Source organism: Nelumbo lutea, chromosome 7 (assembly GCF_056320005.1).
Source record: "Nelumbo lutea isolate HS-2025 chromosome 7, American lotus-T2T, whole genome shotgun sequence".
NCBI lineage: Eukaryota > Viridiplantae > Streptophyta > Magnoliopsida > Proteales > Nelumbonaceae > Nelumbo > Nelumbo lutea.
In genome coordinates, this window is record NC_142690.1 from 8098992 (window position 1) to 8117838 (window position 18847).

General features: G+C 38.3%; 1 protein-coding gene across 4 annotated transcripts in view; it reads right to left on the reverse strand.

Moving 5' to 3' along the window:
* Nucleotides 1–18847, reverse strand: part of ABCA1 (ATP-binding cassette A1) — a 144985-nt gene that overhangs the window by 89465 nt on the left and 36673 nt on the right. For all 4 annotated transcript variants that reach the window (XM_088955395.1, XM_088955394.1, XM_088955396.1 and 1 more), the window contains 5 exons: nt 9476–9562; nt 8862–8960; nt 4294–4478; nt 2028–2082; nt 1853–1924 (listed from right to left, as the gene is read on the reverse strand). In XM_088955395.1, coding sequence (XP_088811521.1) covers nt 1853–1924; nt 2028–2082; nt 4294–4478; nt 8862–8960; nt 9476–9562 — 498 coding nt within the window. The remainder of the gene's footprint in view (nt 1–1852; nt 1925–2027; nt 2083–4293; nt 4479–8861; nt 8961–9475; nt 9563–18847) is intronic.

The following is an 18847-nucleotide window of genomic DNA, read 5'->3' on the forward strand; positions in this document are numbered from 1 at the left end:
GGCTATATATAGACTCAGTTTAATCATACCCTCTTTATGAAGAGGAGAAACTCTTTGGCAGTATATCTTATTGTCTATGTTAATGATATAATCGACTGGTAATGATGTAACAAGGATTAATTATCTTAAATATTTCCTTCATACAGAGTTTGAGATCAAAGATCTAGGGGAATTGAGATATTTTCTTGGCATAGAAGTTGCTCGATCTAAGGATGGGATCCTTATCTCTCAACGAAAGTATGCTCTTGACTTGCTCACTAAAACAGGGAAGATAGGTGCTAGACCAAATGCTACTCCTATTGATGTGAGTCATAAACTTTCTGCCTCAGATGGAGTATTGTTGAAAGATAAGGGAGTCTTCTAGAGGTTACTTGGGAAGCTGCTCTATCTGTTCATGACTTGGCCAAACATTGCACATGCTATCAGCTGCATTAGTCAGTTCATGCATGCTCCTAGGGACACTCACATGGCAGCAGCAGAATGATCGGTGTTATTTAAAGGGTTCTCCTAGAAAGGGAATTCTATTTGCTAAGCATGGTCATATGAAACTAGAGGCTTACACAGATGCTAATTGGGCCGAAAACATTGATGATAGAAGATCAACTTCTGGTACTATAGCTTGGTGGCTTGTTTCTTGGAGACGCAAGAAACAATTAGCTGTTGATAGATCTTCAACCGAAGCTGAATAAAGAGCCATGGCTCATGGAGTTTCTGAACTATTGTGGCTTCGATTCTTGATGGAGAAACTGGGTTTTGAGTATGATAAGCCATTAATGTTAATAATCAGGTTGCCATCAACAATGCTCACAATCCAGTGCAACATGACAGAACCAAACATATTGAAGTTGACAGACATTTTATACGAGAAAGAGTGGCTTCTGGAGAAGTTTGTCTACCATTTATCTCTACTGAAGGACAGTTAGTTGATTTCCTTACCAAGAGCATCCCCAAGGCTAAACTTCAGCATGATACTGGCATGCTTGGCATGATTGACATCTATGCTCAGTTTGAGGGGGAGTGTAGAGAAGATGGGCTGAATGGCTCATAGACTGTTGTATTATTTCTTTTCTTTATGTTCTTTGTTGTAATGGGCCTCAACATGGGCCTTTCTTATGTTATGTCTTTTTTAAATTATTCACCCAATTAAGGGCCTCTCTGTAAATTACTGAAATTAAGTTAATGAAAAGGAGTTAGGGTGTAAGAGGAGATTAGATTCGAAAATCTCTCTCTGAACCCTTAGTGTTGCCACCTTCTTCTTCCTCTTCTCTCTTCTTGATTCTCTGTTTCTGCTGTTTTTTATCACTTTTCTGCACCTTTTCAAACAGTCTATTTATTTCAGAAGGTTGTTTTTCTTCTGTAACAAAAGAAACTTCGCTTGAATGATGAATTTCCACAGGCTGGTATCTTAGATGTGGAAGCATAGGTTGAAGTAAAAAGGATGCTCATGCATCCACCACTTCAACTACAAAATGTGGAAATTTACATTCAGCTTCTTCTTGCCATATTATTCAGAAGGAAATATGTCATCCAGAAGATAATATGCATCAGATATAAATGGCAGCAAGCCAGCAATTTATGAATGCTGAAAATCAAGAAGCTCTTTATTAGGTATTAGGCTTTTTTGCCACTTCATCTGTTCAAAGTACATGTTTAGAGAAAACCCTACAAGACCAACTATAAAAACCTTCATCCCTTTCAGCATCCATTATCCAATAGTTTACTTCCAGATTTTAAACATTCTCACATTATAAAGAGCAAAATATGCAAGCACCTGATAGAGAAAAAATAATTAACTAGATAAATATTAAAACTGACAAAAGAAACTAATGAGAACATAATGAAAGATGAATACATCGCTCAAGCGTGTTGCATCTGGAACATGACGATAAACAACGTCAGCAGCTACAGAAGCACAAGCTGATGTCTGAAGAATTCAGGGAAAGGCATATCAGTCATCATCAGTTAAATATTATAATAAAACCTACTCAAGGAATTTCATGGTGAAAGATATCAAAACATGAGCAAACCTTGACCAAAGTAAGAGTATAACCAACACCATACTGATGCTTCAGGAAAAGAGAACTGCGCCAACAGGAAAATGATAACTGAGAAATAGATGCCATGGATTTAATAAATCCAAAAGAAAAACAATTAGAACATCCTATTAGTGGAAAAGCTAGTTAAAAGTAAGCAAATTGTAACACTCAAAAACACAAAAATAACCTCCTTTTTGCCCAAAGTATTACAGGAAGCAAAATGAAGAACAAAGAGCAACCCAATCTGTTACTGTTTTTCCAAATGTCAATTCCTTCGAGGCAATCCAACCCTAGCCTTCAGGGGTCATGAAATTTTTTTCTAGTCTGCTATCTCTATCTTTCTTTCTTTCTTTCTTCTTTGCAAGTAATTTAAGGACAATGCAATCTCACACAGCAATGTGTACATCAATCCACTAGAACCATGGGGGATTGAAAGCAGAGAACAAAGAAGAAAAGCAAGAGCATCAGTCAAAGAAATTGTCAGGCAATTTTTTGTAAAATCCCCAGACCAGTTTGAAAGATCCCATATTTTAAACACATCTACTGGATCCTCTGGAATATTGTATTCTGCTGCTTTTTTGTTTGAAAGAAGATAAAGCACATATTGTTTTATACTAGTAAATGCGCATGTGCATTTGCATGTGATAATTTCAGAAAACAAAAAGAATTCCAGTACCCTTATCAATAATCCATGAGACTAAAATAAGTAATCAAAGCATGATGTGATGTGGATTTAAATTCTTTATTCCATTTCCACTGTTAATAAAAATACTTCTTATTTATCATATTTATTGTTTTTTAATATGATAGATATTTCATATTAGAGATGTGCACAACTTTTATCAACAACTTTTTGTATTTTTGTATTTTATTTCTTTCTATTTTTGAGTTTTTATTATTTAATTATGGCACCATTTGTTGACCCATTTTACCCAAACAACTGGACGGTGACCAACCACTTAGATGGAAAAACAGTTTGTTTCCAAGTTGTATTTTTATTCCATTTTGATCATTAAGAAAAATAGTTCTCATTTATCACACTTACTGTTGTTTAATATGATGAATACATAATATAAGAGATGTACCCAAATGGGTTGAACCATCAATTACCTTACCCATTTGACCAAAATGGGTTGAACTATTGACTCACCACCTGAATAGAAAATGTATCATTTGATTATGACATCTTATTTTATAATACTTATTTTCGTTTAATATGACAAATATAAAATATTAGAGATGTGATCATGGACTGACCCATTTAACTTGACAGTTGAACTACTAACTTGCCACTCAGATGGAAGAAATGTCTAATTTTCAGGTTGGATTTAAACACATAGGTTTTGCATTGTCAAAATTATTGGATATAAGTTAATTAGTAGAACGATTCCATTCCCTTTAGATAGTAAAGGAAGAACAAAAAAATGACGCAACCCCACTCCTTCGGAAAATGATCCTGCCTGAACCCCAAAAAAATCTTTGAGAATAATTACAATGTATTACATTAATGGCTCACAAGTTCCTCCTAATTTCTGTTAAAATAAATCCACTTCATAAGCATAAACTCCTTCTGCAACTATGCCTCACCCGTAATGAACAAACTGGTATCATTGCAGACTCGGTGTATGATCCCATCATGGTCTTTTTAGGATGCTCCAACTTCATATCATTATCTGATCAACTTATGTTAATAACAAGGTTTGCTTTAATAAACAAAAAAAAAATCCAAGCAAATTCCTATATGTCAGCACTTAGTACATGGTTTTCCAAGAGCACAAGTATAAGTAGATTCGAATTCTGCTCATATCACTCTTTAATTTTTTACCAATGTAAACTCTTAATTAGCACCCACCCTTTTTTCTTCAAAAAAAATGAATTTAGAAAGTTTGTTGTTGAATAGTTTTATTATCCTTTAGCATTATGAAGATTTTCATATAGATAGGATAGGAGTAGGAAAGTTGTAAGAGAATTGAAGAAAAGTGAAAAAAGGGAAAGATTTGGCATCCCAAGGCATTGGTACTTATTTAAATAAGAGCAGGAGATGTCTCCCATACACACAAATATATGGAGCATGCTTTGGTTTCCTTACATTGTTTTTCTTTATTTTATTTTTTCCTTCTTTTTCTTGAGTAGGGTGGAATAATTCACATGTAAAACATATAGCATGCATGATGCTAACATATTTGACTAAGAATGGAGTTAAGTTTAAGTATATGCTTCTTTTATTAATTAAGAGAAAAGTTAAAATGGAAAGAACCTTCCACAGCATCTCAAAGAGCCATTAGCCATTATAGCAATCCGATCTCCTAGCACATCAGCCTCATCCATAGAGTGTGTTGTCAATAAAATTATCCTCCCCTTTTTTATCTTCTTGATCAATTGCCATGTCGAACGCATTGAATATGGATCCATTCCACTAGTAGGCTCATCAAGAATAATAACCTGAAAAAATGCAATGACAAATGCCTCAATAAATGTCAACAAAAATGAACTTTGGGCTTTAAGCAGATGTGACATGGATAAAGAATTAACAGGAAAATGGTTTTCGAGGTTTGCTTTTGAGAGAGATTCCCTTTGGATAAAAGAGATAGTAAGTATGAGTTAGGCACGGAATGGAATTCTAGAGAGGTGCATTGTGCATTCCTCTTATATGTTTGGATCTATAAAGGAATTATAAAATTTCACACAGTTTCCTTCATTGCTTATTGTACTAAATTTCTAGTTGGGAATGGTAGATTGAGATAAATCACTCCAACATAACTGTCAGTCAATGCTTTGAGATAAGGTTCCTAGGTGGTTGAGTGTTCAGGTTTTAAAGGCCGGAAAAGAAGTTTTAAGAATGCATTTATCTGTTTTATAGGTAGGCAGAGTTGAAGAATAATTCACGTAAAGCTGAATGTAGGGTCTAGATGCTGAAAGAGTGTTTGGTTAACAAATTTACTGTTAGGTCTTTGTATGAAGTGCATGTTAGAAATCAAGTAAAGCGTTTTTTTTTTTTTTTTGTATTCTTTTTGAAGAAGATAAGTATTATATTAAAATAAATAAGAAGAAAGTATACAAGAGTATACAAGAAGAAGCAACCAACAATCAAGTAGAGCAATTTGATTTCAAAAAAGTTTGGGGAAATCCTATACTTCCTAGAGTTAAGCTTTTATGTGGTTATTATCAATGAATAGTATTCTGATCCTTATTCATCTAAAATCAAGAGGATTTCAGTTGGCTAATCAATACATCATGTACAGGAACTATGAAGATTTGATCCATTTATTTAGCTAATGCAAGGTGTTTATCTCAATTGGGTCATTCTTCTTTTAACTGTTCATAAGACTGCCGGTAATGCCATCAGCAGCAACGTTGTAATTTCAATGTCACCATCAATATCGATTGGTAAGAAAGCTAGGGAATTGTGGAGTGCAGTTTTATTTTCAATTCATTGCAGTATATGGAGGGAGAAAAAATAGAAGGGTTTTCTTTTTTTTGATAAAAAAGAGTTGAGTTGCTAACTCATCTAGGGTTTTCTTAGTTAGATCCTTCTGTTTAATTCTTTATCAAGCCAACCCCGGCTTCCCTAACAAGGCTATTTGGGACACTGTTGTACCCTCCAGTATTTCCATTTTATCCTGGATTGCCACATAGGGGAAATGTTTTGCCACTGACAATTTAAATAGAAGAGAGATGGCACCGGACTCCACCACCTGCACCCTCAGTCAGTCAATGAGGGACAAAGTGGAAAGAGATGAGGGAGGTAAGGAGAAGGAAGAAGGTGAGAAGACTAATGAAAAAGAGAAGGAAGATTCTGTGGCTGATTTTGTAGGAAACTGGGGAGACTGAAAAATCTAAATGAATTAAAAGTCTTTCTGAGAAGAAAGGATGAAGGAAAGGTGAGGAAAAGGAAGTTAAATGAAGCTGAAAGATTAAAACTTGATGTAGAAGGGGAAAGGGAATTTAGAGAGAGAAGGGGGAGGAGCAGAGGGAACAAATAGAGGGTAGAGTAAAAGGGGCTGATTGTTAGGTGAAATGAAGATTTTAAGTTGGAATGTAAGAGGGCTGGAGAATGTAAGAAAGAGGACTATAATAAAGGTAGTATTAAGGAAAGAACGCCCAGATGTAGTGATTTTCCAGGAATCTAAATTGGCAGAATTTGACTCAAGGTGAGCTAAAAGTGTATGGGAAGCCAAGGGGAATTAATTGGGTAAGGTGTCCATCTTGGGGGACATCAGGAGGCATGGTGACCTTGTGGAAACAGGAGGCAATAGAAGGAATTAAAGAACTTATTGGAAACTTTATTGTTTCCATTAAGTTTAGACAGAGGTCAAATGGATTTGAATGGGTGTTGACAAATATATATGGCCCAAATGGATACAAAGAAAGACAGGGGATGTGAGAGGAAATTGGAAGACATTAGAGGACTTTGGGAAGGACCATGGTGCATAGGTGGAGACTTCAATGTTATTACTTTTATAGAAGATACTAACAAATTGAGGCAAAGAATCAATACAAGCATGAGGAAATTTAAAACCTTTATAAACAATTTTGAGATAAAAGAAGTGCCTCTCCTGCATTATAACTATACCAATTCCAACCTTCAGACTACTCCCATATGTTCTAAACTTGACAGGTTTTTTTACCAAAAAAAAACTTGACAGATTTTTGTTCACTACAGATTGGGAGGAACATTGCAAAACCATGATTTCCAGGGCTTTTCCTAGGGTAACATCTAATCATTACCCTATTACTATTACTAAAGAGTTGGGTAGTAGAGGTTCAGCCCTGTTCAGATTTGAGAACATGTGGTTGTCTCACCCTAGATTTGTCGAGAAGGTAAAAGACGGGTGGAACAACAACAACTCAAGGGTAAATTGGTAGGGAATGAAGTTCTTTGGAAATTAAAGGAATTAAAAGCCAAGATAAAAGAATGGAGCATCCAACAGTTTGGAAGGATTAAGAGAGGAAACAAGAGATTATTAGTCAAATTGAGGATTTGGATGCCAAGGAAGAGGAAGTGACATTTAAGGAAGGGGATAAGGAGATGAGACGGGCCTTGAGGAAGCAATTGGAGGATCTTTTGTTTGAATAAGAATTAGTTGGAAGAAGGAGAAATTCATATAGAATTGGAGATTAATACAGTGACTCACAACATTTGGAGATTGCAAGGGCATTTGTGAAACATTTTAAATCCATATACAGGAGACCCCTAGAGAATTAATTGTAGTTATATGGATTGGATTGGCCCAAATTATTTGAGGAGTTGAAGTTATGGATTGAAAGGAGTATTGATCTAGAGGAAATAAAGGAAGCAATATTCTCTATGAATAGATCTAAGTACCGGGTCTAGATGGTTTTACAATGGCTTTTTATCAAGATTGTTGGGACATTCTTAATCTCATGTACTTTTGCTTTTGCTATTTGAGATTGGTTCTTTTCTTTGTTTGGTTGCTGGTGGACTCCCCCTCCAAGTGTACAAGGTTTGTTTGCTTCTTCCTTTGTTAGGTGGTCAAAGAAGATGGACAGTGTAATGTGGACATGTGTACGAGCTGCTATTTATTAGACAATATGGGAAGAAAGAAAGTCATGAATTTTTACTGAAAAGGGAAGAAGTAAAGAAGCAATAATTGATGTTGCAACTATCAAAGTGATGTAATGGGTAAAATCATTAGAGCTGTTTAAAGATATATCTACAGAGGTATTTATTAGAAACTGGAAGTGGCTAATTCAGCCCCTAAATTTATCAAATTCAACTTTGATGGGAGCAGTCAAGGTAATCTAGGACCTTCAGGTATTGGAGGAACCTTTAGATATGAGGAAGGGAAAGTTATTGTGCTGTATTCCGGACCTATTTGGGTGAGGGGTTCTCTTAGAGCTGAAATCATGGCAGTATTGGACGGGCCAAGGAAGGCTAAGGAATTGAATGTACAACAGATTATTCCAGAAAGAGACTAATGTGGTTATAGAAAGGTTGCAAAAGGAAAAGAGAAGAATATGGATATTTGCTAATGAAAAGAGGGAGCACAAATGGTTAACTCAGGGAGTAGAAATTCAGATTCAATGGGTAAAGAGAAGTGCCAACTCATATGCGGATGTACTTGCTAAGCAAGGGGTGGGAAGGGAACAAATGTTCTGAGCAGTATTGTAACCTGTTTTTTCTTTCTTGGGGAGGGTTAAGAGAGTTTACCTCTCCCCATAGCTTTCTGTTGTACCATGCTTATTTTTCATATTAATAAAATGTAATGTTATTGATCCAAAAAAATCAGCAAACCATTTGCTCCCGTAGGGCCTGTTACATAGAGAATTTTCCCTTTTGTCATTATATGGGCTATATTGAGGAAAAGGAATTGTAGGATTTTAGAGAAAAGATGCAAATCTACTGAAGTTCTCAAGAGCCAGGAATGAGTAGGAATTGTCTCTTCCTGACACTATATGCACAAAGGCTTAAGAGGAGTAAGATCTTGCTTGTTCTTTGATGATCGATCCTTACTCAGTCTTAGCTGATCATCCTTTGTTTTTCCAAAATGATTTTATTGACTTGGGCTGTGCCGTGCATGGCATGAGGTAGGAATTGTCTCTTCCTGACACTATATGCACAAAGGCTTAAGAGAAGTAAGATCTTGCTTGTTCTTTGATGATCGGTCCTTACTCAGTCTTAGCTGATCATCCTTCGTTTTTCCAAAATGATTTTATTGACTTGGGCTGTTCCATGCATGGCCTCTACATGTACATGGGTAGGAGATAACAATTGCGTATGATTCCATTAAATCATTCTTCATGATTAATAATATTTCCACATTTTCTTCAAAAAAAAACATCATAAAAGAAAATGCCGTGTACCTTACTATTTCCTATGAGTGCAATTCCAAGAGACAGTTTTCTCTTCATGCCACCAGAAAGGGAACTTACAACTGTGTTGACTTTATCTGCCAAACCCACCTGACAACGGTATCATCAGTATAAACTTATTAAAAGAGATAAAACAAAAAAATAAATAAAAGCTTGCAGGATTGAAGAGCAAAAGAAAAGAAAATATTGGGTCATTGAAATTGTTTAATTAACAAAAACTTCTTGAAGATAATATGCTTCTAATTAAGTCCACAGACTGAGTAAGAATTTTCTTCCCCAAGGCATGCATATCCATGTGCAAGGCATGTATATTTATGTATCAGTGAGGCAATTTATACAAAACACTACCATATCAAATAAATAAATAAATAGTACCAATATAAATTATTGACTCTAAATAACTTCTACTGAGTTCAAATATTCAACCCACCCATCAATTATTTGGTTGCCTAAATTATCAACAGAAGGGATTTCACTGTTTAGTACATACTAGCAAAGGGGCCTGTAGTCAACTCATCTCAACCAAACTTCATCCAATGCACACACATTTTAAACCACAGCAATATTTCATGGAATAATTGGTTACACAAGTACTACAAACTTACTTCATCAATCATTTCAGTCACAATGTTGTCCAATGACCCTTCATCACCCCCCTTCAAAATGGCAAATATTTCCAAATGTTCCTTGACCTGTAAGGTACAATTTCTTATGTAGATTTAGTGTCACTATACAAATAAAGTGCTACCAGAATCACACATAATGCAAGCCAACCCAAGAGAAAATACCTATTAACAAATTAGAGAAGAAAAGTAGAAGAGAAAGAAGACAATGAAGGGGAAACACTGATGACAGTACCACTATGGCAAAAAAAACAAAAATTTTTATTGCAAAACCCTATAGACACCAATGCATGCTCAAATCTAATTTTATAACCTTTTAATAACTGTAGTCCCCAAACAAGTTACAGGACAATTAAAAACTTGCTAAGACAGACAAACATAATTTAAGTCCTGTTGTGGGACCCAAAAAAAGTAACACCAATAATCCACTAGCCTGGAAAAAGATACCAAATCAACCCCAAAGCAATGAAATTAAATATGAAGACATTAAAGGCTGGTACAAGACTGGACAAAAGGTCAATTGTTCCTCTTTCCTAACAAAATGTGACCACACATATATGTTAGGAGAGCAAAAGTAGTGCAAACAACAGGTGAGAATGTTCATGATCAAAGATGAACCCAAAATTCCACATGTTAACCAGCCACTATTCAATCATCTACAGAACTAATTCAGCCATCTAATGGGATAAAACTATTGTCAGAGTTATATTTCTTTAGTGTTCATTTAAAACTGAACCATTGTAATTTTGACTTTTTTGAACTTGATTACTTATTTAGAGACCTTTTTATTTCCGTTGTCATGAGTGGCATGGGAGAAGAGAGGAAAGAAGAGAATTATGGAAAGATAAAGAAAAATTGGGACTACGAACCAAAGCAAATCTATCTGTCTCAAATGAGACTATGAGAGAGATGCTTTATACTACAAAATAGTCCTCAATGGGGAAAATATTACATTAAAATCCCTGATTATGAATTTTCTTCCTAAATTACCCTCTTTCATCATACATAATAGAGCTTCAACACTCCAACAATTTCATATTTTAGGGCATTAGGAGATTTAAATAAGCTCTAACACAAGATATCCAATGACCAAGTTCCATAAATACAACAAACTGTCCAACTTAAGATGAGCTTCGACAACTGATTTGTATGGTTGGCAGATATATGGTTACCATAATATAAGGTAGTAAAATTGCAACCACCAGGATGGAGACTCTAAACTTGTGAATAAAATTGCAACCATAAGATAAGATATGGTTAACGTAAGACAGTTGTGAATAACTTTTGTACCAATAACATAAACCCTTTTCGAATGAAAAAGATAAAGAAAGTCAAAAAAATACAGAAACAAAAAAGAAATAGAAACTTGTGAATAATTTTTCTCAAACAAATTATCGTCTTCCTCATTGCTGTGTACAGACAAAAATTGTCATTGTTTCATCCTAATTTTATAACTATGAATCTTATTGTCCCTTTGATTGATTTTTAGATGCTTTCAAGTGGTATTATAGTAAGGTTCTTGTCCATTTGAATTCACATTGATACCCAAGAACGAGATACATGCCCCCAACAGTACATTCATGACTCAAAGTACTGAGGACACTACAATGTTGAGGGTAGGACTTCGATGGAGGATTCTCCAGGCTGTGGTAGTCCATAGATTATGTTGCTGAGTACTTTTTTTATAGATTATATATTACGCTGCTGATTGGAGAAGAATAGAATCTTTGAGAACAATGGTAGGGACAGAAAAGCTAATGAAAATGAATATAAAATTTATAGGTCTGGCAATCAAAGGGGACAACAGTAGAGACAGCAAAGCCCATTAGATACATGCTCCACACAGTATACTCATGACTCAAAGAACAACTCAGGATGCTACAATGTGCAATGCGAGTGATAGGTACAAGATGTGCAATGGTGGTGAAGATCTAAGATAATGCAGCAACAAATCAATAGTTAATCACAATTGGAGCCTTGCAAACCTTGGTGGATGGGCAAAATTACTTCTTCTAATGACAAAGCCAAACGAAATCAAGAGAATCTATGGACATGTAGAGTATCAAAACATATACAGAAGATTGATATTGTTAGTGTAGGGGTATTTCTGTCTTTATACTTATGTTGAGGTTTATGATCTGTAATATTATATTAGAACTAGTGTCCCTCACTTAAATAAGGGCACATGTGTCTTTTCCATTATGTTAGTAATATAAAACATGTCTGGCCGAATGGGAGATGTGATCTTTCCATAATTCGAACCAAACTTTTCTTCTCGACTTTTCTCCTCCTTTCTCTCTCTCTTTCTTTCTTCCTTCTTCTTCTCTCTTCTTGGCTGTTATCAGACTAACAGAACTCAAAGGCAGGCCGAATTATAATATGGTATCAGAGCACAACAAAGCAACTCGGATCTGCCCAGATTTCTGTTTTCTGCGCACTCAATCTAGGGTTTTCCCTTGATTTCTCTGCCACCGATTGGAGATAAGGGAAAGGGCTGAAAAGGAGTGGTCGCCCTCTTCCCTTGGAGGTTTCTATGCCTCCAGTTGTGCTGTTCATGGTCGGTTGCTGTGGTTTCTAAGAAGCCCTCCCCTAATCGATGAAGAGAAGAGGGCTGATTCATGTGGTGCAGTGGGTGTCTTGTGTGGACAGATTTTCTTCTTGTGTGATTTGTTTTTCGGGTGATGAGGTAAGAGATTCCTATGCATATTTTTGTTATGAATCAAATAGGAAGTATGTTTCAGAACGTATGATGGGATTTCAGACTGTAGTGTGCTAGGGTTTATGCTGCTTTTTATGTGATTCGAAGGGGGAGTGGTTCTCATATAGTGGTGATTTCAGGTAGTCGTAGGGTAGGGTTTGTGGTGTAAAGAGTGCAACCTTTAGCAATAACAAGTGCTGAAACCAGTGTGATCAGTGTGATCAAGTAGTATGCAGTGTGCCGAATTCAGTAATAACAGAATTCAGCAATGGGAGATAATAGTGATAGCAAATCTAATGTGATGATACCTACTGACTACCTGAATGTTCAAATGACCCCCATTAAACTAAATGGAGAGAATTATGTACATTGGGCTAAATCTGTAAAAGTTTTTCTGAAGGCAAAGAAGAAGGTGAAACACATAAGGGAGGAGAAACCCTCCACTGATTCTCATGAGTATGAAGACTGGGAACAAGAGGATGCACAGATTATCACGTGGTTATGGAACAGTATGGAACCCAAGATTAGTGTAAATTTCATGTTTCTTGACACTGCCAAAGATGTGTGGGACCAGGCTAAGAAGTTGTATTTTGGTCAAGACAATACAACCAGAGTATATCAGATGTATCAGGAATACTTTAATCTACAACAGGGCAATCAGAGTCTGGAGGAGTACTATGCTAGTATGAGAAACATTCGTAATGAGTTGAATGTTTATCACCCCCTCACTTCTGAGGTCAAAATTCAGCAACAACAGAGAGAACAGCTTGATGTGACTCGATTTTTGGTGGGCTGAAATCTGAGTATGAACCAGTTCGGGCTCAGATACTAGGAGGGTCAGCTCTCCCTTCCTTAGAAGAGGTGTTTGCTCGACTTCGGAGGACTTCCATTGGATCTACTGAGAACTCTAATGTCTCTAATAGATCAGCCTTTGCAGTGTCAAGGAGTCGTGGTGTTAGAGGTGGAGCTTGAGGAGCTCAGTCTGGCCGTGGTGGTAGCAGTGGCCCGTTATATGGCCGGAGTGATGGTGGTGGACCTACATATAACCGTCGTGGTGGTCGTATTGGAGGTAGAGATTCATGGGGAGCCCGTGGCAGAGGACGTGGCTCGGGTCCGAGGAGATGTACTCATTGTGGTATAGATGGACATACCATTAATTATTGCTATGACTTGCATGGTCCACCCTCAACTTGGGCCAATCATGCCCTAACTAGTGATACCAGTTTCAGACAAGAGAATCGTTTAGCTGATCAGATGCCTCCTACATCCACAGATGTTCCTGGGAAGGAGATGGTGAGTGTTCCCCGTGATGAGTATGAGAGGTTTGTCCAATCCACATCTCAGCAGAACACGGCTACTTTCGCACACTCAGGCATCGCTTGTTTGGCATCCACACCCAATCCCTAGATTATTGACTCTAGAGCCTCCGATCACATGACTGGAACTCCAGGTGTGTTTTCTTCCCTCTCTCATTGCTCAACATCACAATCTGTTACCCTTGCTAATGGTTCCACATCCTCGATTTGTGGTGTTGGCAATGTTAACTTGACCCCCTTATCTTTATCCTCAGTTTTGTATGTCCCTAAATTTCCGTTTAACCTTATGTCTGTTAGTAAGTTGACCAAGTCACTCAATTGCTCTATTACTTTTTACCCTTCTATGTGTGTTTTTCAGGATCTCAAGACAGGGATGAAGATTGGTGGAGGGCATGAAGCCGGTGGATTGCATTATCTTGACGATGGTGGAAGAACATCAACAGCTCTCCAGTCATCCCTCTCTCCTCTCTAGTGGCACTATCGATTTGGTCATCCTTCACTGAAAGTTTTGAAATCTTTGATTCCTTCGTTGAGTCAACTTTTTGTTTTAGATTGTGAGTCGTGTCAGTTGGAGAAACACCATCGTGTTCCCCTTAGTCCTAGGGTTGATAATCGTGTGTCGAGTCCTTTTTCTTTAGTTCATTCAAATGTTTGGGGTCCTTATAAAGTGATGTCATACGATGGATATATATATTTTGTCATTTTTGTTGAAGATTTTTCAAGGATGACGTGGCTCTATTTAATGAAAGAAAGAAGTGAATTGTTTACCATCTTCCAAAAATTTTATGCTGAGATTTGCAATCAATTTGGTGTTCACATTAAAATTTTTCGTTTTGATAATGGTCGTGAATATTTATCTTCATCATTTATAGAATACTTGGACCAACATGGCATTATACATCAAACCTCATGTACCTACACCCCACAACAAAAAGGGGTGGCTGAGAGAAAGAATCGTCATCTTTTCGAAACAGCACGACCCCTCATGCATCTTGGTTGTCACAATACAGTCTCATAGGTTTATCCATGTGAAACCCAAGTTCTTGTAGAAGATTCCTCAACCACACTAACTCACAGGTAGTATGTGCCATGGCCCTATACTCAGCTTCAGCACTACTTCTGGCCACAACCGTCTGCTTTTTACTCTTCCACGTCACAAGATTTCCTCCAAGAAATGTGCAATAGCCCGTAGTAGATCTTCTATCATTCACTGAGCCTGCCCAGTCTGCATCTGTATACCCCACTACTTCAAGTTTTCCTCCTGGTTTATACAATAGTCCACGGCCTGGAGCTCCTTTCAGATACCTCACAATTCTAAGAATTGCATCCCAGTGAGGTATACGAGGGTCCTGCATGAATTGGCTCACCACACTGACTGCAAAGGATATGTCGGGTCTCGTGATAGTTAGATAGTTCAGCTTCCCCACTAGTCGTCTATACCTTCCAGGATCTTCAAATACTTCTCCTATATCACTGCTCAACTTAACATTTGGTTCCATAGGGGTCTCAGCCGGTTTTGCACCTAACAGTCATGTTTCTTCCAATAGATCAAGAACATATTTTCTTTGGCACAGATTTACACCTTGTTTTGACCTGGCAACCTCTATTCCCAAGAAATATTTCAATGTTCCAAGATCTTTTGTTTGGAAATGGTTTTGCAAAAATACCTTTAATTTGCCAATCCCCAATTTATCACTGCCAGTAATGACAATATCATCCACATAGACCACTAATAGAATCTTCCCAGCTTCTGAGTCATAGTTGAACACTGAGTGATCTACCTGGCACTGCTTCATTCCAAAACTCTTCACCACTTCACTGAACTTCCCAAACCAAGCACGCGGCGATTGTTTCAACCCATAAATTGCCTTTTTCAATCGGCATACCTTACCATCCTCCCCCTGAGCAACAAACCCAGGTGGTTGCTCCATATATACCTCCTCCACAAGATCACCATGGAGAAAGGCATTCTTGATATCAAGCTGAAACAGAGGCCAATCATACATAATTTCCAGGGAAATTAGTACACGAACAGAACCAATCTTAGCCACCGGAGAGAATGTCCCCATGTAGTCTACTCCATACAACTGGGAGTAACCTTTAGCAACAAGTCTGGCCTTCAGACGCTCTACACTACCATCTGGCAAGTATTTCACAGTATACACCCATTTACATCCCACAGCATGCTTACCAGGTGGGAGAGTAGTAAGTTCCCATGTTTGAGTATGTTGAAGAGCAGAAAGTTCCTCCTCCATTGCCTGCCGCCAATCAGGTGAACTGAGAGCTTCTTGGACATTGTTAGGTATGGAAATAGAGGATAAAGGGGAAACAAACTAGCGATGTGATGTAGAAAGACGAGATAATGAAACAAAATTGGAAATGGGATGGAGGGTAGAACTGCGTTTACCTTTCCGTAAGGCAATGGGTAGATCAAGGTTTGAGGGTTCAACAATAGGAGCCATGAGAGGATCCGCAGATGAGGTAGAAACTGGAGGAGGGGCCGGTGCCGTTCGACGTGTATACACTTGCCGGATTGGTGGACGTTCGGTGGTGATCTGCATGGGATGAGGTGATGAGTCTACTCCAACAACAACATCTGGAACTGGATCACTGACAGGGAGAGGAAGAGGAAGTGCGGGTGGAGACGAGGGTGCTTCAGGACTTGAGAAGAAGGGGACTGACTCAAAAAATGTGACATCAGGACAGACATAGCACTTCCGGGTAATGGGATTATAACACTTGTACCCTTTCTGAGTCCGTGAGTAGCCAAGGAAGACACATTTAATTGAGCGTGCATCTAGCTTGTCTATTCCAGGGCTCAGATTGTGGACAAAGCACACACAACCAAAGACACGAGGAATTAATGGGAATGGAGATAAAGTGGGAAACAAGATAGAGAAGGGGGACCGACCATGAAGAATGAAGGAGGGCATCCGATTAATGAGAAAACATGCAGTGAGTACAGCATCACTCCAAAAACGTTTAGGAACATTCATGTGGTGAAGAATAGACCGAGCAGTTTCAAGAAGCTGACGGTTCTTCCGTTCAGCTACCCCATTTTGTTGAGGGGTGTATGCACATGATGTCTGATGAATAATGCCATGCTGTTCTAAATACTGTTGAAATGAAGTAAGAAAGTATTCACGACCATTATCTGAACGGAGAATTTTGATTGGAACACCAAATTGTGTGAGTATTTCAGCATGGAATTTTTGAAAAATAGAAAACAATTCACTTCTTTCTTTCATTAAGTAAATCCATGTCATTCTTGAACAATCATCAATAAAGGAGACAATACTTGTACCCATTATAAGACTCTATTTTGATTGGACCCCAAACATCTGAATGAACCAAAGAAAAAGGACTCAACATACGACTCTCAACTCTTGGACTGAAGGACACACGACGATGTTTCCCAAACTGACATGACTCACATTGCAAAACTGACAAATGACTCAATGACGGGACCAAAATCTTGAGAGCCTTGAGAGATGGATGTCCCAGTCGGCAATGCCATTGTAGAGGAGTAAGCGAAGTCTGAAGAGCAATTGAAGATCCACCACCGTCAAGATAGTACAGTCCACCAGCTTCATGCCCCCCACCAATCTTCTTCCCCGTCTTGAGATCCTGAAAAACACAGGTGGAAGGAAAGAAGGTAACGGAACAGTTAAGAGCTTTGGTTATTTTACTAACAGACATAAGATTGAATGGAAACTTAGAGACATATAAAACAGATGATAAGGGCACAGGAGCCATGTCAATATTACCAACACCACATATGGGAGATGAGGACCCATTGGCAAGTGTAACAGTTTGTGATGTGGAGGTTTCAGAGAGAGAAGAGAACACACCTGGAGTCCCGGTCATATGATCTGAGGCTCCAGAGTCAATAATCCAGGGAGAGGTTTTAGATGACATGCAAGCAATACTTGATTGGGCAAGTGTGGCAGTGGTATGCTGTGAAGTAGTTTGAAGGAACCGTTCATACTCATCACGCGGTACGCTCACCATTTCCCTCCCAGAGGTAGATGTAGATGTGGGATGAGTTCGGTCTGCCGGTTTACTGTCACAGATATAAACCTCACCCGCTACAGCATGATTAGCCCATTTAGAGGGAGGGCCAAGTAGATCATAACAGAAATTCACTGTGTGTCCCTCTCTACCACAATGAGTGCATTTCCTTGTAGAGTTATTCTTCCCTCTGCCACGACCTCCCCCTGAGTCACGACCACCCCGACTAATCATGGAACTGCCACGGCCTCCTCGGGGAGCATGACCTCCCCCTCTTGTACTATATCCAACCCCTCGAGCTGTCACAAGTGCTGATCTATCAAACTGTGTGGAGTTCTCTGTCTGTCCCAAAGAAATTCTACGAAGCCTTGAGAATACTTCCTCAAGTGTAGGAAGAGTAGAGCCCCCCAATATTTGGGCTCTAACTGGTTCATATTCCGACTTCAGCCCCACTAAAAATCTTGTAGCATCTAGTTGCTCCCTTTGTTGTTGCTGAACTTTAATATCTGGAGTAAGGGGGTGATAGACATTGAGTTCATTCCTTATATTCTTCATGTTGGCATAGTACTCTTCTAGTGTTTTGGTTCCTTGTTGTAAATCAAAATACTCCTGATAAAGCTGATACACTCTTGTTGTGTTATCTTGTCCAGAATATAGCTTCTTAGCATGCTCCCATATATCCTTAGCCGTATCAAGAAACATGAAGTTGGCACTAATTTTAGGTTCCATACTATTCCACAGCCAAATCATGATTTGAGCATCTTCTTGCTCCCAATCATCAAACCCTGGAGAGTCCTCCGATGGCTTTTCATCTCTTACATGCTTTACTTTCTTCTTTGCCTTGAGAAACACTTCCACTGATTTGGCCCATGGAACATAGTTCTCCCCATTCAGCTTAATTGAGGTCATTTGTACCCCTAGGTAGTCGGAGGAAATTACCACATTAGGTTTCTGATCATTGTAGCCATCTCCTATTGCTGCCATTGTACTCTTTCACAGTTGCCTCTAACCTTACTTCTCAGCTACAAGCTGATTGATGTTGTTCACAGTTTGATACTTCAACACCTATTGCAGTCCCTAAACACAACAGTGGGAGCACACACTTGTTCTTCTTTACACTACTGCTGACTTCACACACCTACGACCCACATAAGCATCACAAGCACCACAACACAACAGTAGGCCCTCTTACAACCACTCAATAAAAAAAAATTGCGCATCACAAGCACCACAACACAGTCAAACTGCTACACCCAGTTCAGATTTGTTTAACACACTCAAGAGGGCATTACATGACCACAAGGAGCTTGGCAAGGTCACTGCATTCCA